General features: G+C 36.0%; 1 protein-coding gene and 1 long non-coding RNA gene across 2 annotated transcripts in view; one reads left to right on the top strand and one right to left on the bottom strand.

The window, feature by feature from the left end:
• The window catches only part of LOC146401763 (uncharacterized), a 909,931-nt gene that overhangs the window by 382,039 nt on the left and 504,368 nt on the right, over positions 1-23,524 (bottom strand). The gene's annotated exons all lie outside the window — the stretch shown is intronic.
• LOC100153340 (olfactory receptor 4F3/4F16/4F29-like) lies at positions 20,743-21,690 on the top strand. The gene has a single exon (XM_001925116.3). It carries the CDS (start codon positions 20,752-20,754, stop codon positions 21,688-21,690), a length of 939 nt encoding a protein of 312 aa, XP_001925151.3. The 5' UTR covers positions 20,743-20,751.

Here is a 23,524-nt window from a genome sequence, read left to right on the forward strand (position 1 = left end):
ATCCAATTGTCTGTCAATGGACATTTGGTTGTTTCCAGCTCTTGAGTATTGTGAACAATGATGCAATGAACATGTGAGTGCATGGTTCTTTTTTAAGGAGAGTTTCATCCGGAGTGAGATTGCTGGGTCATATGATAGTTCTATGTATAGTTTTCTAAGATACCTCCATACTGTTCTCCATAGTGGTTGTACCAGCATACATTCCCACCAAGAGTGCAGGAGGGTCCCCTTTTCTCCACACCCCCTCCAGCATTTATTATTTGTGGACTTATGAATGATGGCCATTCTGACTGGTGTGAGGTGGTATCTCATGGTAGTTTTGATTTGCATTTCTCTAATAATCAGTGATGTTGAGCATTGTTCCAAGTGCTTGTTGGCCATCTGTATGTCTTCCTTGGAGAAATGTCTATTCAGGTCTTTTGCCCATTTTTCCATTGGGTTGTTGGCTTTTTTGCTGTTGAGTTGTCACTTTCAAATCAATTTTGTCTTTGAGTTTCTGCTTATGTTGCACTTGAGCTTTTGCCTGAAGTTCTGTTTTAAAGGAGAGCTTTACACCTCCCATTTGTATTTCTTCTTACTAGCAACTTGTCATTACCATTTAACACTTTGTTTTCAATTGTAAATCCTTTTCTAATTTCTTTTTTTCTTTTTATAGTCCTTTTTATTGTGGTTTATCATAGGACATTGGATATAGTACCCTGTTTATATTTCCTTGTTCAGGTCCTACCAAAGCCAAATTTTAAGCCATAGCTTTAATTATAAAAAAAAATAGAATTGACTGTTAAATAGTATTCTTTTGTCTATAGTGGTGTTCAGAGAGATATTTGATTGAAATTCTATTTTGGAAGCTTGGAGTCCTCTCAAATACTTGCAATTAATGATGTTCTCTCTTTTGTGGGAAGAAAATGTGATCAGTGAATTGTGTACTCTTCTGGAATAAGTCATATTAAAATCATTGTCTCTCTCCAAAAAGATAAATGTAAAAATTTCAGCACATAGAAAATAAAATATTTATAAAATATTTATAAAATATATTCCCTTTTTCAAGAAACTGTGCAATCTATTATTTAATTTGGTTACTAAAGCATAGAAAGAAACCTAATAATTTTACTTTCTTTCATGAGCAGTGAAGTCGATTGTCATCATCTGTGTCCTAAGGGAGGTAATAATTGATGTCACTCATGTAGAGCTCTTCACAATTTAGGTATTATTCATTAAGTCTTATGAAGTGGATACTCTCATTATCTCATTTTCCAGAGGAAGGGTCTGAGGCACAATTATGTTAAATATCTTCAAGGTTTATGAAGCAATAAGCCTGGACAGAAAGTCTTGCAGTTTTGATCCAGGATTTGTTATTTTAACTCCTGCACTATAATACATTTCTGGTAATAAAAGATATCAGAATAGCTGCCTTACAAGAAAAGAATCCCTTTTTGTGGACCTTCCTCTGGTTACTCCATCACCTCAAAATCCTATATTAATGTGATTAATAAATTTTAAAAATTTTATCATGTATGTAAAACCAACTAAGCATCTTTTCTAGGCACTTAACTACTATCAAAGTTGAAATGCCAAAATTTCCCTGATATACTATACAGAAAGGAGTCTAAAGGCTCAATAAGATAGCTAAATGGATCTATTATGTGTAACACATTAAGATAATCACTTACGCTATCCTTCTGTTAGGGGATGAAGGACATGACATCACCAAGGCTGGTTTAATTAAAATGCCAGGAGGAAGGACTGTGCAACAGCTCTGTAAGGATACACTGCAATGACTCTCCCTGTGCTTTTCCAGAAGGTACTCATGACTGTTTACTTATGTAATCACACAGCAGGAGAAAAGGAATATCACAACATATTGAGGATCTTTGACACTGAATTTTTGACTTTAGTACTTGTATTTCTGAAGGGTTATTGGGGCCCTAATGTTTACATGGATGCAAGTGGGTGTTAGGTACATAGAGTCCTGGTCCTAGATCTGGTACATAATAGGTCCACCAAATGAAAATCCACAGTGATGATTTCACCATTTCCTGTATGCATAATCTGAATGGAAATATTTGGTAATTGGCACAAATGCCACACTGTTTCCTTGCCCTGTGGGTTGTAGCTATTGTAGAGAGGAAGAACTACCCACAGTCCAAGAGAGTATTTCAAAAAGTATATTATGTTCTGTAGGGATAGTAAGGGCAAAAATATATCCAAAATATATAGGAATTTTGATCCAGCTTATCTCCATTTAATTCACCACTATGACCCCTACAAAAGCCAGACAGATTCTGGAGGATGATAATGGACTATTGTAAATTTAACCCAGTAGGAGTCTTAATGGGAGCTGCTGTACCAAAGGTGCTATCTTTGCTAGAGCAGATTAGGATGGCCTCGGGTTATGTGATACATGTTCTTTGATCTGATAAGTTTTTTTTCCACTCTGGTGATTTTCTTTCCCATTCTTCCTTTAAAAAGGAGAATTAGAAATAGTTAGCATGTGCATGAAATAAAAAGGGGCATATTTACAGTTTTACCCTTTGTCATATACAGTCTGAAGGGATATGGATTATCTGAACATTTTAAAGATCATTATAATTATCTATTACATTAATGACATCATGCCATCAAACCATTTAAGGAAGAAATGGCAATTACCTTGGATGCTTTGATAAAGCATATGTGTTTTCAAGGGAGGGAATGTATTCTATGAAGAATGAGGAAACTGCCGCATCATTAAAGCTGTAGGACTTCGCAAAAGGGATCAAGGACTTAAATGTAAGACCTGAAATTATAAAATTCCTGGAAGAATACATAGAGCAAAAATTTCTTGGTCTTGATCATGGTAGTGCTTTATTGAATAAGACACCAAATGCACATGCAACAAGAGGTAAAATGAACAAGTGGGACTATATCAAATTAAAGAACTTCTACATCGCAAAGGAAACAATCATTAAATTGAAAAGGCACCTTACAGAATGAGAGAAAATATTTGCAAACCATATATCTTTTAAGGGGTTAATATCCCAAATATATAAGGAACACATACAACTCAACAGCAAAAAATAAAAATAAAAATAGACCAAGGGCCTGAATAGACTCAAACATTCTCAACAAAATTTTAGCCATCTGAATTCAAGAACATATAAAACAGATCATACACCATGACCTGAAGGTGGGCTTCATCCCAGGTGCACAATGATGGTTCAACATATGCAAATCAATCAACGTTATACACCATATTAACAAAAAAGTCAAACACCACATGATCATCTCAATAGATGCAGAGAAAGCATTTGACAAAGTCCAACATCCATTCCTGATCAAAACTCTTACCAAAGTGGGTATAGAGGAACCATTCCTTAACATAATCAAAGCTGTTTATGACAAACCCACAGCAAATATAATACTCAATGGAGAAAAGCAGAAAGCCTTCCCACTGAAATCTGGAACAAGACAAGAATGCCCACTCTCACTACTGTTATTCAACATAGTACTGGAAGTACTAGCCATAGCAATCAGACAAACAAAAGAAATAAAAGGCATCCAGATAGGAATGATACTATACATAGGAAACCCTAAGGACTCAACCCAAAAACTACTTGAACTGATCAACACATTCAGCAAAGAAGAAGGATATAAGATTAACATTCAGAAATCAGTCCCATTTATGTATACTGACAATGAAATATTAGAAAAGGAATACAAAAATACAATACCTTTTAAAATTGCACCCCCAAAAATCAACTATCTGGGAATACACCTGCCCAAGTAGGTAAAGGACTTATATGCCGAGAACTATAAAACATTAATCAAGGAAATTAAAGAGGATGTAAAGAAATGGAAAGATAGTCCATGCTCCTGGGGTAGAAAAATCAATATTATAAAAATGGCCATACTACTCAAAGCAATCTACAAATTCAATGCAATCCCTATCAAATATCATACACTTTAAACACTTTAAATACTTACAATTATATTTGTCAGTTCAAGTTGGAAAAAAAATTTAGGAGTTCAATGGTCTGAGGAATGTCAGGATATGATCTTCAAAGCAAAAGAAAAATTTTATCACATTTTGCACCTCCTATTACTAATTAAGAAGCACAATGCCTGGTAGGTTACTTCTGTTTCTGGAAGAAACATATTGTATATAAGATACCACTCTAAGCCATGTACTGAAAGATATGAAAGATTGTAAGCTTTCAGAGGGGTACAGATCTGCAAGAGGTTTTTTTTCATTGAAGTATAATTGATTTATAATGTGTTAGTTTCTGGTGTACAGCAAAGTGATTCAGTTATATATATAAAAAGAATATGAATATATTTTTTCATATATTTTTCCATTATAGGTTATTATAAAATATTTAATATAGTTCCATATGTTATGGAGTTGGTATTTGCTTTTTATCTATTTTACATACATATCTATTTTGTATGTAGTAGTTTGTATCTGCTAATCCCAAACTTCTAATTTATCCCTCCCTCCTCTTCCTCTTTAGTAACCATAAATTTTTTTTCTATGTCTGTGAGTCTATTTCTGTTCTGTAAATAAATCTGTTTGTATCATATTTTAGATTCTACGTATTAGTGATATTGGATGATATTTGTCTTTCTCTGTCGGACTTACTTCACTTAGTCTGATAATCTCTAGTTGCATCCATGTTGCTGCAAATGGAATTATTCATTTTTTATGGCTGTGTAATATATATGTATATGTATATATATATATATATATATATATCACATCTTCTTCATTCATCTCTCAGTGGGCATTTAGATTTGTTCCACATCTTGACTCTTGTAAACAATGCTGCTGTTAACATGGAGGTGCATGTATCTTTTCAAACTAGAGTTTCCTCCAGATATTTACTCAGGAGTGTGATTGCTGGATCATGTGGTAACGCTATTTTTAGTTTTTTAGGAACCTCCATATTGTTTCCCATAGTGGCTCCACCAATTTGTGTTCTCACCAACAGTATAAGAAGGTTGCCTTTTCTCCACACCCTCTCCAACATTTATTATTTGTAGACTTTTTAATGATGGCCATTCTGACTGGTATAAGGTGATACCTTGTAGTTCTGATTTGCATTTCTCTAATAATCAGCAATACTGAGCAGCTTGTCATGTGCCTAGTGGCCATCTGTACATCTCCTTTGAAGAAATATCTGTTTAGGTCTTCTGCCAATTTTTTATTGTGTTGTTGGGGTTTTTTGTTGTTTTTGAGTTATATGAGCTGTTTGTGTATTTTGGAAATTAAGCCCTGTTGAAAACATCATTTGCAAATATTTCCTCCCAGTCCGTAGGTTGTCTTTTCATTTAGTTTATGGTTTTCTTTGCTGTGAAAAAGCTTATAGGTTTGATTAGGTCCCATTTATTTATTTTCGCTTTCATTTCTATTGCCTTGGAAGACTAAGAAATCATTGCTATGGTTTTTGTCAGAGAGTGTTTTTTCTGTGTTCTCTTCTGGAAAGGTTTTTTTTGTGATAGTTCCAGACTTTTTAAGTATAGCTCTTCTAGTTGGACATACCCCTGAGATACTAGAAACACTGGTATTGAGAAGAGAAAGGATGTAAAGTTTATAGCAATCATCACCAATTGCAGAATCACAACAAAAATTTTTACATTTCTGAATCAACCGTTTCCTAAGGATTATAGAGTAATTAAAATATAGGCATGAAACTGAATCAGAATCAAGTTGTAAAAAAGCACTGGTTTTATCCACATATGTCAGTTTCATCACGAGGCAGGATTTGAAAACTCTTTTGCCTTCCCACCCCTGCAGGACTGAGTTGTGTCCGGTAAAGAAAAATCTGGAGTAAACTAGCTGAGCCCATTGTAAAATGAAGGAGTGGATTTATTGAAACATAAACTAGTAATTTTTCTGTCACTTTGAAGGATCAGAATGTTGTCATTGTTTTCTAACAAAGGCAGTCAAGTCAGATGGCTGTTTACTCCCATGTGATTACTCAGTACTTGGCCCAGTGGTACTTGGGGCAGAGGGGCAATGTTAATTTAATTATGACTATACCTTGTCTCTTAAAAGTCTTTTTCCTATAACAATGTAGACACAGCTGTAGGGCTTTCTGAGGTGATGCCCATCTGGCAAACTTTGGTTTATCTGTTGGTTGGTCAGAGCTTGTACCCTGGCTTCTGAAGCTGAGTTGGGTGCCTGGAGGTGGGTACCACTGGCTCTGGCCAGCTCCTGGGTTTGACTATCCATTTGGAGTGGTTTGGGGGCCCCAAAGCCTTTGCTCCTCTTGGTGTGTCCCTGACAGCAGACAAAGCCTCATGCTGCCCTCAGTTTCCCCCTTTATTTCTTTTGAAGAACCAATTTTTCATGGTACTTGTCCTGATTGTTTTCATGGTGTTCAAATCTATATTTTTGGTATGTAGAGGTAAATAATTTTCTCAGTACTAATCACTAATAAATGTTGTATTAAACAGTCATGAAGGAGTTCTTGTTTAATAAAAGGACATGTAGAAATAATACAGGCATGGGTTGCCACAAAACATAGCAACATACCATGGATGCAAATGAAAGAGAAGGAGTTGACATAGGACCATTGGATCTCCTGGATCAATCACATACTGTACCACTCAGAATCTACTGGTCTAATAGAACAGTGGAATTGCTTACTGCATTTGCAGCTGAAGCATCAGCTTAGAGTTGATATTTTGAGGTATATGTATGTAAATACAGGTAATAAATAATTATTATTTGGTGTTCTTTGCCCCAGTAGGTAGCATACATGGGCCCAAGATATAAGGTATGGTTGAAATTTTGAGCTTCCTATCCCTGAAATTCTGGACACCATAAATTTGGAAGTCCTAGTTTTAATAGCAAAAGGAAACATTTCCATCATAGATACAAGGGTTCCATTAAATTTTGTTCTATACCTATTTCCCAAGATATTCAGTCTTCTTGCACTAAAAACAAATGGGAAAGAAGAGGAATCACCAGCCTGGCAGGGATAATTGATCATTAAGAAGAAGTAAGGCTATTGTTATACAAGAGAAGGAGGGAAAAAACTCTTTGGCACCAGTTGATCCACATGCATGACTTTAAAAGTCCCTTAGCCAATCTTGTTGGGAAATGGACAGATGCAACAGCCATGGCTTGATTAACACAGCAAACAGGCTCTTGGAGTGCTATGCATCACAACTTAGGAGGGATATGAGTACCAGTTATGGACTCAGAACCCACTTCAGGAGCAGGTGTTGTCATTCATCCCTTTAACTTTCTCATGAAAGATGCCCAAATAATGAAGTTCAGTAAAGTCCTGGAGGAGCTACTCCTAGAACTCAGATGAAGCAACAAGATGCAAGTGTTAAGGGTGGATGTCATGTGTGCTATGCTCTGCCACCCAGATCCCCTCTCTGGGACAGAAGAATTTATTCCTCCAGCTGTTGGGAGGGTTGTTGTCTGACATGTTTCATTATTCTGCCCTTTTTGGAATGTGCTTGGCAGAAAGAAAGCTGATATACCCAAGGTCATGCTCTCATTCTTTGTAAGTTTGCATCCAATAACTGCTTAACAGTTCACTTGGGACAATTCTAGAAGCTCATTCCAGGTTCAGAGCTCCTTGCAAGGTTGGCTGAGGCCTGGTAACTGTACCATCTTCCAGCTGCTCCTCTTCTACATCTTGCTTAATTTCCTAACTCCAAACAGGAATTGATCCAGATAGCCCTTCCTAAAAAGCTTCCTGTGTGCTGATCTTCATCTCAGAATTGCTTCCTTGGCAATACAAACTTTGACACAGTTTTCCTGATTCTTCTCATATTATTGTCAGAGAGAGTACTTGAAGGTTTTGGTATCACATGGAATATTATGTTGGTACATTACATTAATGGTTTCATGCTAATTAGACCTTGTGAGCTAGAACTAGGAAACACTCTAGATGCCTTCGTAAGACTCATGTATGCCAGATGATGAAAGGAATCCACCAGAATTTCAGGGGCCTTTCATATCAGTGACATAGTAAAGTGGTTTGGAGCACACCAGGGCATCTCTTCAAAAGTTCCTATGCCTTGCAATATCCAGCAGTGAAAGAAGCCCAATGCTTGGTGAACTTCTTTGTATTTTGGAGGCAACATATGCCATACTTGAATGTGTTTCTGTGATCTGTTTATTGGCTAATTCATAAAATTTCCAGTTTTGAATTGTAGCTGGAGTAAGAAAAGGCTCCACAGACACTTTGGAATGTAAAAGCAGCCTGAGGAGTAGGAGGATCAGCATCCCATGGTCTCCTTTCACTAAATCTCTGTCTTTGGATATTGGGAATTCTCTATGACCAATAAACATGGAAAAAAATATAGCCTGGTTATGAATAGTTATGTATGTTATGATGGCATCAACTGTAAGTAAATAGCCATTACATTAAATTCTACTCTTCTCCTTAGAGATTACCTTGAAGGATAGTGATGAAGGAAAAACTTTCTAATGGGCAAAACCTCAGGGAATAACTTTAGTTGTACACTTCCCTTGGAAGGAAATGTGGCTTATGGTACAAATATTACTAACTGTGGGCAGGCCTAATGGTTTGTTTGGTTCCTTAGGGTCTAAGAAAGAATAAGCTAAAAAGGATTGGCATAGAGTTCTGTGGAGAGGTATGTAGATAGACTTCTCAGAAAAGCAGAGAATGACAGAATTCATACCCATGTAAAAGCCTGTTAGAAGTTATTCACTGTACAGGAGTGAAATGACCTGCCCCTGTAAATGTCAGTCAGCCTCTTTCCCCAGCTATTCTAGAGTGCTTAATTGGTCCTAAAAGTGGGCATAGCAGCTCATGGACATCTCCACATAAAATCGGCAACATACATGTCCCCTCATTAGGCTTATCTCTCTACCATAACTGCGAAGTGCTCAAGCAGCAGTACAAAAGTAAATGGTCAGCACCCTGCATAGTATCATATTTCACCCTACTCTGGGAGGACTAGCTGCCTACCTTGTGGCAGGCTGAATAGAGTTCAAAACCCTTCTTTTGTGGAATGTGGAGATGCTTATCTCTATAGAGATATTTATCCATCTCTGTCTGTCTCTATCTCACTGTCTCTAATCTCACATCCTATGGAAAAAGACATGTTTATACATCATATATACACACATTTTATAAATATGAATTTAATATAAAATATTATAAACATTATAACTACTTATGTTATTCATTATTAATAACATAAATTACATATAAGTACATACTGTGTTTAATACATATATAAAATAACTATAAAATATTTCTATCATATATGTAATATGTCATAATATATATTATAATTACATAATATAAATTATCTATTTATTTGAGGTACTTTTTCTTTCTTATTCACAGGGATGAGGCCAGCACTACCATTTACTGACTCATTGAATACACTTAGTGCTTTATCTGTTGCAGTAATGTTACAAAATTGCATCTGGACTTATTTTTATAGGAGGTGAAGTATAGTCATGGGCTTACACCTATAGCATTCACTGGACTTATTCACATTCCAACATCCAGAAATAACTAGCTTGATAGAGTAGTGGAATGACCTAGAGAACACTCAGCTTTTGTACAAATGAACACCTTACTAGTTTAGAATGCTGTCTGTTTGACACAGTATGTATCTTAAACCAGTGGCCAATATATACACAGCTATCTCTCTAAAGCTGGAATATATGAACCCAAGTGGAAAAAGTTACTCTAACAATAAGCCAAAATAATTTACCGGGGAAACTTATGTGTCCTATTCTTTTAAACTTTGGTTTAGTAGGTTCAGAGGTCCTAGTACCCCAAGGAAGAATGTTTCCAAAGGGAGCACAGCTGAGACTACTCCTTTACCACTTTGGGCTCTTCATGTCCCTGAACCAGGAAACTGCAAAGATCTACCTCAGACATTTGTGGAGCCTTAGGCAAGAGTAAAAATGGAAATTTGTAAGCTATATATTGGAATGTTTAAAAGTTATAAATCAAAGTAAAAAAATATTGAGTGCAGAAAATTCTGTCCTTCCTTGTCAAAAAAAATACATGACAACTATATATACATATCTGTACAAATCCTGGACAGTCAGGTTTATAGACTTGAGGAAGTTTGAGAAGATACTGCTGAGTTGGGGGGACCAGAACATGATCTAGAAGGATGGACAAAGGCTTCAGGTGGACATGGCTCTTTGGTTCCTTGAAATATTCACACCATGGTGAAGGGCATCCCTGAGGAGGGACCAATTTAAGGTCTTCTATAAGACAGGGACCAGGACAGAGGATTCTCTCATTTGAGTCTAAGGACAGCACTGCATGTCAGATTGACAGTCAACAATTATTAGAGGGAAATTTGGTTTCTGTTCCACAACAGGGACAAGGACTATTAAGTCCAGAATTCAGGAGCTTCATTGGAGTGCTTAATACTGCTGCTTTGCCAAGCAGTTCTCTTCAATGGAAAATAGTGGCTTCGTATTAAACAAAGGATCATCTCAAGACTGATAACCTATAGGAATAAAATTGTACTTATCCCACCAAGTAGAGAATGCTCTCCAGATTAGGTACTTATGGAAGTTAAGCAGAAATGAAGGATTCTCTTATCAAAATAAGCCACATAAACAGCAATACAAGTAGAGATTTTTTAATTAATGTTTTTCTTATTAATGTATAGGTGATTTACAGTGTTTTAGGTATACAGCAAAGTGATTCAGTTATCAGATTCTTTTCAGATTCTTTTCCCATATTACAAGATATTGAATATAGTGCTATACAGTAAGTCCTTGTTTATTTATTTTTTATATAGCAATGGTATATGTTAATCCCAAATTCTAAATTTCTCCCTTCCCCCTACCTTTCCCATATGGTAATCACAAGATTGCATTCTATGTCTGTGAGTCTATTTCTGTTTTGTAAATATGTTCATCTGTATCACTTTTTTTTTGATTCCACATATAGGTAATATCATATGATATTCATCTTGATCTGTCTCACTTACTTCATTTACTATGATCATCTCTAATCTATCCATGTTGCTGCAAATAGCATTATTTCATTCTTTTTATGGCTGAGTAGTATCTCACCGTATATATATTCCACATCTTTTTATCCATTCATCCACTTATGGACCATGTCACAGCTATTATTAATAGTGCTGAATGAATATTGGAGTGCATTATATTTTCTCTTTTATGTATTTTTTTTTTTTGTCTTTTTGCTATTTCTTGGGCCGCTCCCATGGCATATGGAGGTTCCCAGGCTAGGGGTCCAATTGGAGCTGTAGCCGCCGGCCTACACCAGAGCCACAGCAACGCGGGATCCGAGCTGCGTCTGCAACCTACACCACAGCTCACGGCAACGCCGGATTGTCAACCCACCCAGCAAGGGCAAGGACCGAACCCGCAACCTCATGGTTCCTAGTCGGATTTGTTAACCACTGCGCCACGACGGGAACTCCCTGTATTTTTTAATTAAAGTATAGTTGATTTACAATGTTGTGCCAATTTGTCCTGTATAGCATAGTGATCCATCATGCATACATACCTACATTCTTTTTTTCATATTACCTCCCATCATGTTCTATCCCAAAAGACTGGATATAGTTCCCTGTGCTATCCAGTAGGACCCTATTGCTTATCCATTCTAAATGTAACGGTTTGCATCTACTAACCCCAAACTCCCAGTCCATCCCACTCCCTCTGCCTCTCTCTTGGCAACCACAAGTCTGTTCCCTATGTCTGTGAGCCTGTTTCTGTCTTGTAGATAGATTCATTTTGCCAATTTTATATACCACACATAAGTGATACATATGGTATTTATCTTTCTCTTTCTGACTTATTTCACTTAATATAAGAATCCCTAGTTGCATCCATGTTGCTGCTAATGACATTATTGCATTCTTTTTATGGCCGAGTAGTATTCCACTGTATATATGTACAATGTCTTAATCCATTCGTCTAGATATGAATGTTTAGATTGTTTCCATGTCTCAGCTATTGAGAGTAGTGCTGCAGTGAACATAAGGGTGCATGGCATACGCCCAGGAGTAGGATTGCTGGATCATATAGTACCTCTATTTTTAGTTTTTTAAGGACACTCATTCTGTTCTCCATAGTGGCTACAACAAATTACATTCCTACCAACAGTGTAAGAGGGTTTGCCTTTCTCTCCAATATTTATTGTTTATAGATAATTTGATGGTGGCCATTGAAGTGATACCTCAATGTAGTTTTGATTTGCATTTCTCTGAAAATCAGCAGTGTTATGCATCTTTTCTCGTGCTTTTTGGCCATTTGTCTGTCTTCTTTGGAGAAAGGTCTATTTAGATTTTCTGACCATTTTTTTTTAAATATTGAGCTATGTGAGCTATTTGTATATTTTGAAGTTTAATCCCTTTTCAGTCACTGTGTATGCAAAGATTTTTCTCCTATTCTGTGGTGTATCTTTTCATTTTATTTATGGTTTCCATTGCTGTGCAAAAGTTTTTGTTTAGTTAGGTCCCATTTGTTTATTTTTGCTTTTATTTTCATCACTCTAGGAGGTCAATCCAAAATAATATTCCTGTGATTAATGGTGAAGAGTGTTTTGCCTGTGTTTTCCTGTAAGAGTTTTATAGTTTTTGGTCTCACATTTAGGTCTTTAATTCATTTTGAGTTTATTTTTTTGTGTGGTGTTAGGGTATATTCTAATTTGATTCTTTTACATGTAGAGGAGCAGTTTTCCCAACATCTCTTATTGAAGAGACTGTCTTTTCTCCATTGAATATTCTTGCCTCCTGTGTGGTAGATTAATTGATGATAGATTCATGAGTTTATTTCAGGGCTTTCTATCCTGTTCCATTGATCTCCATTTCTGTTTTTGTAGCAGTACCATACTGTTTTGATGACTGTAGCTTTGTAGTATGATCTGAAGTCAGGGAGCCTGATTCCTCCAGCTCCATTTTTCTTTGGTTATTTGAGGTCTTTATGATTCCACACAAATTTTAATTTTTTTTTCAAGTTCTGTGAAAAATGTCACTGGTGATTTGATAGTGATTGCCTTGAATATGTAGATTGCCTTGGGTAGTATAGCATTTTTGACAATAGTGATTCTTCCAATCCGAGAACGTGCTATATCTTTCCATTGGTTTGTGCATCTTTGATTTCTTTCCTCAGTGTCATAGTTTTCATAATACAGGTCTTTTTGTATGCTTAGGTAGGTTTATTCCCAAATATTTTAATATTTTTAATGCAATGGTAAATGGAATTGTTTCTTTAAGTTCTTTTTGGGTTATTTCATTGTTAGTGTATATAAGTGCAAGAGATTTCTCATATTAATTTTTATCCTAGAACTTTACCAAACTCATTGATGAGCTCTAGTAGTTTTCTGGTGACATCTTTAGGAATTTCTATGTATTGTATCATGTCATCTGCAAACAGTGATAGTTTTACTTCTTCCTTTCCAATATGGATTCCTTGTATATCTTTTTCTTCTCTGATTGCCATGGCTAGGACTTCCAAAACAATATCACATAACCATGGCAAGAGTGTACATCCTTGTCTTGTTCCTGATCTTAGTGGAAATGCTTTTAGCTTTTCACCACTGAGTATGATTTTAGTTGTGGTTTGTAATATACGGCCTTTATGTTGAGGTATGTTCCCTCTGTGCCCACTTTCTTGAGAGTTTTTATCATGCATATGTGTTGAATATTGTCAAAAGCATGTTTGGCATTTATTGAGATGATTATATGCTTTTCATTCTTCAATTTGTTAATATTGTGTACCACACTGATTGATTTGCAGATATTGAAAAATCCTTGTATCCCTGAGATAAATCCCACTTATAGTGTATGATCCTTCTCAAGTAATATTGGATTCTGTTTGCCAGTATTCTGCTGAGGATTTTTGCATCTCTGTTCATCAGTGATATTAGCCTATGATTTTCCTTTTTGTGATATTTTTGCCTGGTTTTGGTATCAAGGTGATTCTGGCTTCCTGGAATGAGTTCAGAAGCATTCTTTCCTCTGAGATTTTTTGGAATAATTTCAAAAAGATAGGCATTAACTCTTCTCTAAATGTTTGGTAAAATTCACCTGTGAAGCCATCTAGCCATGGACTTTTGTTTCTTGGGAGTTTTTGAATTACTGACTCAATTTCAGTACTTCAGGACTAGTAATTTGTCTGTTCATATTTTCTATCTCTTCCTAGTTCAGTCTTAGGAGATTATCTTTTTTTCTAAGAATTTGTTCATTCCTTCTAAGTTGTCCATTTTATTGGCATCTATTTGCTCATAGTACTCTCTTATCCTTTATGTTTCTGTGTTCATTTGTAACCTGACTGTGCTTTTTTGTTTTGTTTTGTTTCTGGCAGGATTCTGACTGAGAGGAGTATACAAAATTGAAGATAAAATATGCACCATCCTGAAGTACTTTTCAAAAGAATTGTCTATTTGCTCAGACACTTACGTACAGATAGAGATAGATATTTACTGCACAACAACACAATGCACACGCTGCTTTGCTGTCCAGAGTTTCATTCAAAAATGTGTGTGATTTTCTTTAACTATATAGAATTTGAACAAGTTTTCAATACCTTCAAAAATCTGACTTTATGGAGTTCCCATTGTGGCTCAGTGGTTAACGAATCCAACTAGGAACCATGAGGATGCGGGTTCGATCCCTGGCCTTGCTCGGTGGGTTAAGGATCCGGCGTTGCCATGAGCTGTGGTATAGGTCGCAGACGTGGCTCAGAACCTGCATTGCTGTGGCTCTGGCGTAGGCTGGTGGCTACAGCTCCGATTCAACCCCTAGCCTGGGAACCTCCATGTGCCGTGGGAGCGGCCCAAGAAATGCCAAGAAGACAAAAAAAAAAAAAAGAAATTGACTGTATGGCTGTATCATAATGTGTTAAATTTATCATCATTTGGTATATGTTTTAGTTCTTTCGTTCACCTTTAAGACATTCTCACTGAAACAAACTTCTGTATAGCTAAGTTTTTGTACACATCCACAATTGCTTTTTTTTTTAATCTTTCTGGGGCTGCAAACCACAGCATATGGAGGTTCCCAGGCTAGGAGTCAAATCATAGCTGCAGCCACCTGCCTACACCAGAGCCATGTGACCTACACCACAGCTCACAGCAATGCTGGATCCTTAACCCACTGAGTGAGGCTAGGGAATCAAAACCACATTCTCACAGATACTAGTTGGGTTTATTAACTGCTAAGCCACAGCAGGAACTCCCACATCCACAATTACTTAATGTATGAATGTACAGAAATGAAGTCTTCTGTACAGTATTCTAGTATTTGAACAATATGAAAATTAATCACATTGGCTTTTTTGGAGATGTTAAGATGATTATAGTTAATTTTTGTGTTATTATTTACCTATTTTCAGAGGTTATTTCTAATTGGTAATTACCGATGGGGCCCTACTCTACAGCACAGGGAACTGTATGTGATTAGGTCACTTTGCTGTACAGCAGAAATTGAAGAAACATTGTAAATAAACTATGCTTGAATAAAAGATGGTAATTATCAATATTTATAAATTTTCCCCAAAAAAATAGCATATTTTAAAAATATTCCACTTTTGTTTCCCTCTTTCTCTCTAGTGTCTTATTATGAGTTTTTAGATCCTTTGGTTGCTCTGGTCAAACCAATTAGTTCCCTAGGGGTAAAGTCCCCTGATCCATAAGCTCTGAACTATCATTTGGTCACTGTTTTCTCGAGCGGTAATTAGCTTCATTTCTTCTTACATCAGGATTTTATATGGCATTTTGTTTTGGAGAACATAGGAAAGTCTCAGGTTACCTGATGATGCTGTTCTCTTTATACAGGTAAAATGGGAGGATGTAAATAGATTTAACAATGCAAAGTGTGGCTTTAGTTTCAGACATAATATTTGTTGTTTTAATTGCTTTGAATATGAGTAATATCCTCAAGTGTATGAGTGTTATCCTAACACAACGTAGATAGACTCCGGGATAAGGAATTGAATAGTACAGAAGAATGATTGTATAAAACTATATAGACACATTGCAAGGTTAACTGCCTTTGACTTTAAGTTAGTATCGCAATGTTCTTAGGGTAATGTGAAAGATATAAGCAAAAGTCAAATGGTTTTATAATATTTTGGGTCATCATAGGTGGCAATTAATCATTCTGTTCCTAATGTTGATTAAATAAATGTTTCTTACCCTCTGCCACTTGATAAACAGGCAAGAAAAATTAATGAAATGTGAAAATATTTTTAAAAGGTAATCGTGTTTTCTCTCCATTAGCTTTGCCAGAGAGATGTGTATAAAATGATTATCTTCTCTAAGAAAAGGAAACATTTATTAGGAACTAAAGATTACATTATGGAAAAGGATTTCATACACATCTAAGCAGAAGAGACATAGAGACCAAAAAATCCAATGTCATGTCACTTTAAAATATGATTGGAAATTATTTAGTATATGAAACTACCAGAGATTGAATTTGTTTTCCTGGTCTCTTAACTTACATGGTTAGAAATAGCGTGTTGTGTTGTGTATTAATTTTATCACTAAGCTGTAAATAGAATGAAGAAAGATTCAGAGAAAGTTAACAGATGATAGTTGGGAGGGCAGGGGGATAGAATAGAATAAGCAAGAAAGGAACCCTGAGTCCGTGAGTGGAACTTGAAAAGGTATTGAGTTTGCTGAATCTTGCAAACAGAAAGTGAAGGAGTGACATTTGTTTCATTTTTGCACATAAAAGATTATTTGAAAGAACACAGAATTATTTATTTTTTTGATAGATATAAATAGTTAAAGTAGGGGTGGTATTTAATCAGAGGAAGCAGTGTTTTACTTGGATATAAAGCAGGTTTTGTGACCATTTGAAAGATAAAATGCAGGAAGTTTCTGCTGAGGGGGTTGTTAAATGCACAATATTTTTAATTGAGGAAGAAATTTATATAAATGATAATTTAGATTCCGGGTCCAAATCTAACTGCTATATGTAGTTCCCTTTCAATTTGATGACTATTATTTGGAACTTCAGTTACCAATATTCCCTCCATCTGTAAAGGATTAAATGTCTCCATGGGGTATTAATCAATTCTCCATGGACCAAGAAAAGAACTAATCACAACAGAACGCAAAGAGGAAGGCCATGTCTTTTGCATGGTGGATATCAAATTAGTTTTTTAAATGTGGGTATAATTATTATGTTTGAGAAAATGTACTTCAGAGTATAACCAGTAGATAAGAGAAGATGCATTTAGAACACCCTAATTCAGGAGTTTTAGCCTATGAATATTTGATGACTTTTCCGTGAATAAACATCATATGACTGTGTCTCCATTTAGAAACCTCTCTATAGCTTTTGACCTGAACTGAGATATAGATCCTAACTCTGTCTCAGGTGACTTTAAAACTGTGATGACCCAAGGATGTAGGTTTGATCTCCGGCCTGCTACAGCAGTTAAAAATATTTGTCATTGCCGCAGCTGCAGCATAGGTCGCAAGTGTGGCTTGGATCTGATCTCTGGCTCAGGAATGCCCTATGCCACAGGGCATCCAAAAAATAAACAAAAGAACAAAACTGGAATGACCCAAACTTTTGAGTTTCTACATTCCCTGACATTAGGATAGGTACATCTAAGGTCCATGTTTATATCTCATTCTTTAAACTCACTTTTCCTAAAACTCTCAGTTCTTGCCTAGTTGATGGAGATTGGAAAGCCAAGAGGCAAATAAATTCACAGCTATACGCACATGGCTGATAAGAGCTTATTAAGAAACTCTCTGAAGCACCTTAACATGTAAAAGTTACCAGGAGATATAATACCACAATTTTTTAATACAAAATTCTACAATTATAGAATTTCTGGATTTGGTCCAGAAAGTATTGTCAATCATATCTCAAAAATTGTCTTTTACTTAAAGTAAGACTTATGGGGAGTTCCCTTCGTGGCGCAGTGGTTAACGAATCCGACTAGGAACCATGAGGTTGTAGGTTCGATCCCTGGCCTTGCTCAGTGGGTTAAGGATCTGGCGTTGCTGTGAGCTGTGGTGTTATGTTACAGACGCGGCTCGGGTCCAGGATTGCTGTGGCTATGGCATAGGCCGGCGGCTACAGCTCTGATTAGACCCCGAGCCTGGAAACCTCCATACGCCGTGGGAAGCGGCCCTAAAAAAGGCAAAACGACAAAAAAAAAAAAAAGAAAAGAAAAAAAAACACCTTTTGGAGTTCCCGTCGTGGCACAGTGGTTAATGAATCCGGCTAGGAACCATGAGGTTGCGGGTTCAGTCCGTGCCCTTGCTCAGTGGGTTAACGATCCAGTGTTGCCGTGAGCTGTGGTGTAGGTTGCAGACGCGGCTCGGATCCCACGTTGCTGTGGCTCTGGCGTAGGCTGGTGCTACAGCTCCAATTCAACCCCTAGCCTGGGAACCTCCATATGCTGCGGGAGCGGCCCAAGAAATAGCAAAAAGACAAAAAATAAAAAATAAAAAAAATAAAAATAAAGTAAGACTTATGCTTCTTTTCTTTGACATTCTATAAATACGTCTTAATTTTTCATCCTTTTTAGATTTACAATTTATTTCTTTTTCTCTAAGTCATCTCACTTTTATAGTTCCTTGTTTTCTATTATTCTTGGTCGCTTAGGAGGTGAGCAGTTTTCTTTATCAATATTCCTTAATTATATATCTATATATTCCTAATTATTATAGGTTTTTTTTCATCCAAATACATCCTCTTCTATCTTTCGGCATAATTCCTGAAGTATATGCATAGCTCCATTAATACCTCTTATGATTCTAAGTTTTAGGATACTTGGATAACAACACAAGTGTAGTCCTTAACTTTATGGGAGTTGCAGTCTCACCGGGAAGGAGAACAAACGAAAATATCAATGAGCTGCATTTGTAGTGAGTATTACAAAGAAATGCAGTAGTTTTTAGAAAGCAAATATATTTAGTCTACACAGACTAGTTTTTATTTTGCTCACTGAAAGAATATGAATATTATAATCTCCTATCATTATATGTGGAGATAAAATCATAATATGCTATCAAAATACCTTTTATATGTGGAATTTTTATATTATCTACTGTCCAATAACATTTTCTTTTCTTATCTATTCATTTATGATATGTATTTAGCAATATTATAGATGTGTGAAAATAATAGAAGAGAAGCAACATTATCAGTTACTGAATATTTGCACATAATAGATATACAATCAATAAAAGATTATAAAACCAAAATTATTTTATACCTCAAATTTTATATTAATTCTCAGTAATATTATTATTGATAATATTTTATAAATATTATAATTATTTATAAAATATTATAAAACCTCAATTATGTTATAATTATTTTATACCCATTTTATACTTCTCTGAGAAGTTAGTGTTACTAATTGCAATTTCATAGATGAACTGAGGTTCAAGAATTTAAGTAACTTGCCCCAAATCCTCTTGTTGGTGGCTCATTATAGCTTAAATCATGTTTTACAGAATCCAAGGTCACATTCTTTCCATTGTGCGATGTTGCTTCTCTAACTAAAACTGAAATTATAAGATAATGCGATATTTTCTTACACAGAAAAGAACAAGATGCTTTTCAGTATACATGATGCCCTTCATAGTTTTCAGCTTCACAGACCATGTGCTAAGTACTTTAGGGCAGTGCTCCTCAAATTATCTTTGGTAAAGGACCAGGGTTGTTTTTCTCAAATCCTTCTTGGACTGATGCTTTAGAAAATATTAAATCATACACATGGGTTTTGCTGTGATGTGAAGTCTCTGGAGAAATTTCTAAATACTTCTTCTCAGATTCAAAACCTAACATGATGCAAACTGGTAACAGACAGTTAATGGACCTGCACCTCTGTATGGACCATTTTTCATGGCTTCAGGGAGTCCTAATATGAATAAGTCACAATCCCTGCCTTCAAGAAGCTTATAGTCTCCCAGATGAGTTAGAACATTACTCAGTTTACTAAAATACAAGAAATACTAAAAAATATAAGTTGGTAGTATAAAGCAAGACCTCAAATTATTAATAAACCTTGAAGACAAGTGTTCTCAAGAGATAGGGAGTCAGTAGGATGGGTCGTTTGTCAGAATAAGACTTGTAGTCTTGAAAGTTGATGAAATTGTTGAGAATTGATGAAGAGTTTGTGTGACTGGAGACAGGCTATATTAATTTCAGGTTGATTTCTATCACCTCTGTTGACCAATCTTGTATCTTGAAAAACATCATAGCATCTACACTGGGAAGAAGCAGAGTGTTATTAAATGCATAGAAAACCTGGTGGTTATGGTGGTAATATAAATTAAATTCTAGTAGTCATAAAGCAAGACTTCATAGATGTGGTCAACATTTAAATAATATTGAAGAGGAATATGTTCCCGGAGGCAGGAACTGGGAAGGAGGAAAATGGCCCTCCTCTGGATGAAGATTATAGGATTGGAAGTTTTTTCACTAGTGATTATTAGTTTGATGTGACAAAGGTCAAATCATGCCAGATCTGATTCAAAAATCAAAAAGTTTGAGGTTGACTTTATATTACTCTGGTTGACCATTTTGTTTCTCCTGAGTTACAGGAAGCAGAGGTTCATAAAGACAGAGACAAGACAGTGATAAGAACAACTCTGTATAAGAGCCACTCATTTCTATGTGTAAACACTTTTAGAGTCCATAAACATATTAGGTCACTTTTAATACTAATAGCCTACTGGAAATAGGCTTTCATAACTTTCATCTCTCTCCTCCAAATTCATTGAAATAATTATCATAATTCATATTTTTCCTATTGTCTCCCTTCAGGTAGCAATAGTAAGAAAGCCCATGGATGGAGCAAATCATTCTGTGGTGTCAGAGTTTGTATTCCTGGGACTCACCAACTCCTGGGAAATACAACTTCTCCTCTTTGTGTTCATCTCCACATTTTACGTGGCAAGCATGATGGGAAACTCCCTCATTATGCTCACTGTGACTTCTGACCCTCACTTACACTCCCCCATGTACTTTCTGTTAGCCAACCTCTCCTTCCTTGACCTAGGAGTTTCTTCTGTCGCTTCTCCCAAGATGATTTATGACCTTTTTAGGAAACGTAAAGTCATCTCCTTCAGTGGTTGCATCACTCAAATCTTCTTCATCCATGTCATTGGGGGTGTGGAGATGATGCTGCTCATTGCCATGGCCTTTGACAGATATGTTGCCATATGTAAACCTCTCCATTATCTGACCATCATGAGCCCAAGAATGTGTATCTCCTTTCTAGTGGCTGCCTGGATGACTGGCCTTATCCACTCCACGGTTCAACTGGCTTTTGTGGTAAACTTACCCTTCTGTGGGTCTAATGTGTTGGACAGCTTTTACTGTGACCTTCCCCGGCTCATCAAACTTGCCTGCACAGACACTTACCAACTAGAGTCCTTGGTCATGGCCAATAGTGGATTCATCTCTGTTGGCTCCTTCATCATTCTGATCATTTCCTATATTGTCATCATTCTCACTGTACAGAAACACTCTTCAGCAGGTTCCTCCAAGGCTCTGTCCACACTGTCAGCTCACATTACTGTGGTAGTCTTGGCCTTTGGTCCTTTGATATTTCTCTATACATGGCCATCTCCCTCCATACCCCTGGATAAGTTTCTGGCCATCTTTGATTCAGTTCTCACTCCTTTCTTGAATCCTGTCATTTATACATTCAGAAATCAAGAAATGAAGGTGGCAATGAGAAGAGTATGCAGACAGCTAGTGAGTTACAGAAAGATCTCTTAAGTGACGCCTGTACTGTGAGGAACCCTTGTTGATTACTGATGTTCATTAATAATTTTCAAACTTGGAAAGGAGATCTTGTTTGTCCTCCCTTGATTTAATCATTCACACTGATATAGGGTCTATTTTTCCTTTCACTTAGGAGAGAGAGATATCCACTTCTGAAAAAAAAAGGAGTTATATCATAGTATTTATAATCAAAAATTATAGTATTCTGGAGCCTCAATTCCTAAGGAATAATATTTTTATGAAGTAATTATTAGAAATACATAATAGGGAATACTTCTCTAAGGCTTCAGAACAGAGAGAACCTGTCTCTCTCATTAGCAGGAGCCTGTCTCACAGATAGCAACTCCTATCAGTACCTGATGTGAGGTTTCCTAAGTGAGTCTTTAGCAACTCCTATCAGGACCTGATGTGAGGTTTCCTAAGTGTGTCTTCCTGTTGTTATGCTGTACTCTGCTCACATTTTACCTCTCCTTTGTGTCTCTGACAGGGCTGTGCAAGGAGGGCAGAATCTTTGAGAGTACACACATAGAATCTTTGAAAACATGTACACATGTTTCACACATACCCAGGTAGAAGCCATGGAAGCTGTTCTTAGAATAAAAAGAACTGGGAAACACCAGGATTTTTCTCTGAGATTAACATGATGCAACTCAAACCCATTACATTTCCATTCCTCTTTTATTCCTATGTCTTCCTATGCAATTTTCCTAAGCAAGTGGTCTTTGGGCTAGGAAAATCTTTCCCCCCTTTCGCTTTCTTTTCTCAGGCAGTCTTCCTTCTCTATCTCCCTGTCCCACGATTCCTCTTTCTTTTCCCACTTCCCTGCATTTGGGGCTCTGTCCCCTTTAGACTTCCCTCACTGTTGCTCCTTTTAAATTTTTCTATTATAGTTTATAATATTATAAAGTGCCTACTCAACAGTTTTACATCTTAAAGAACATATTCTTCTTCAGGAGTTCAGCTTTCTAGTGTGAGTGAAGAGAGAATATCTAAATGGCAAGGGTAAGATAACTTAGAGAAGTGGCTTTCATACCTTTGACAGTGATCCACAGTAAAAAATGTAATATACATTGTAGTACATACAATGCCCCATCCCAATAAAGGACTGGATCACAGTTTAACATAGCAATATTTATTCTTATGAATTTTTCTTTCCTTTTTTCTACTAAGTACTGTTTACAACCCACTTTGTGAGTTGCTTACAGAATCTCTGATTACTCAGAAAATTACCAAAAAGACAATTAAACATGCACTGCTTCTTAAGAGCAAAATAAATATATCAAGATCAAATTGTTATGTCATTCTAACAGAGAAAACCAAAACCTAGTCGTGTTTTAATGTAATATTTGTTATTATAACAATTCTAAATTTATTTAAATAAGCCTATGAAAACTTGACTGTCCAAATATTGTCAAATTTTAATACATATCTTTTAATTTTAATACATATCTTTGCTTCAATTCAGACTGATTCTTTGAAATGTATATGTGTTTGTGTGTGTGTTTACAGATTTATGTCAAAGCAAATAGGATTTACTTCCTGAAAACCACCTATAGCTTTCTATGTCCATTCAGTTTTGTCTTTTAGAATACTCTTAATTTCTAGAATAACATTTTTCTTAAGATAAATGTACTCTTTTTCCCCTTGATATTTTTTATCATGTTACTTCTAGTATAGTCTCAGTCACCCATTTAATTATGACTTAACCAAAAGAACTAATTTCTATTCCACTCAGAGTTCTCGAAGGGGAGTACTTGAGAATTGTCTGTCATATACTATCATTTTAATAAATCAGCAAAACTCATGAGCATACTAATATAATTCCCAA

Source organism: Sus scrofa, chromosome 7 (genome assembly GCF_054392235.1).
Source record: "Sus scrofa isolate SSC_HxYL_T2T_F1_AM1 chromosome 7, Sscrofa_HxYL_maternal_Yorkshire_Landrace_v2.0, whole genome shotgun sequence".
Lineage (NCBI taxonomy): Eukaryota > Metazoa > Chordata > Mammalia > Artiodactyla > Suidae > Sus > Sus scrofa.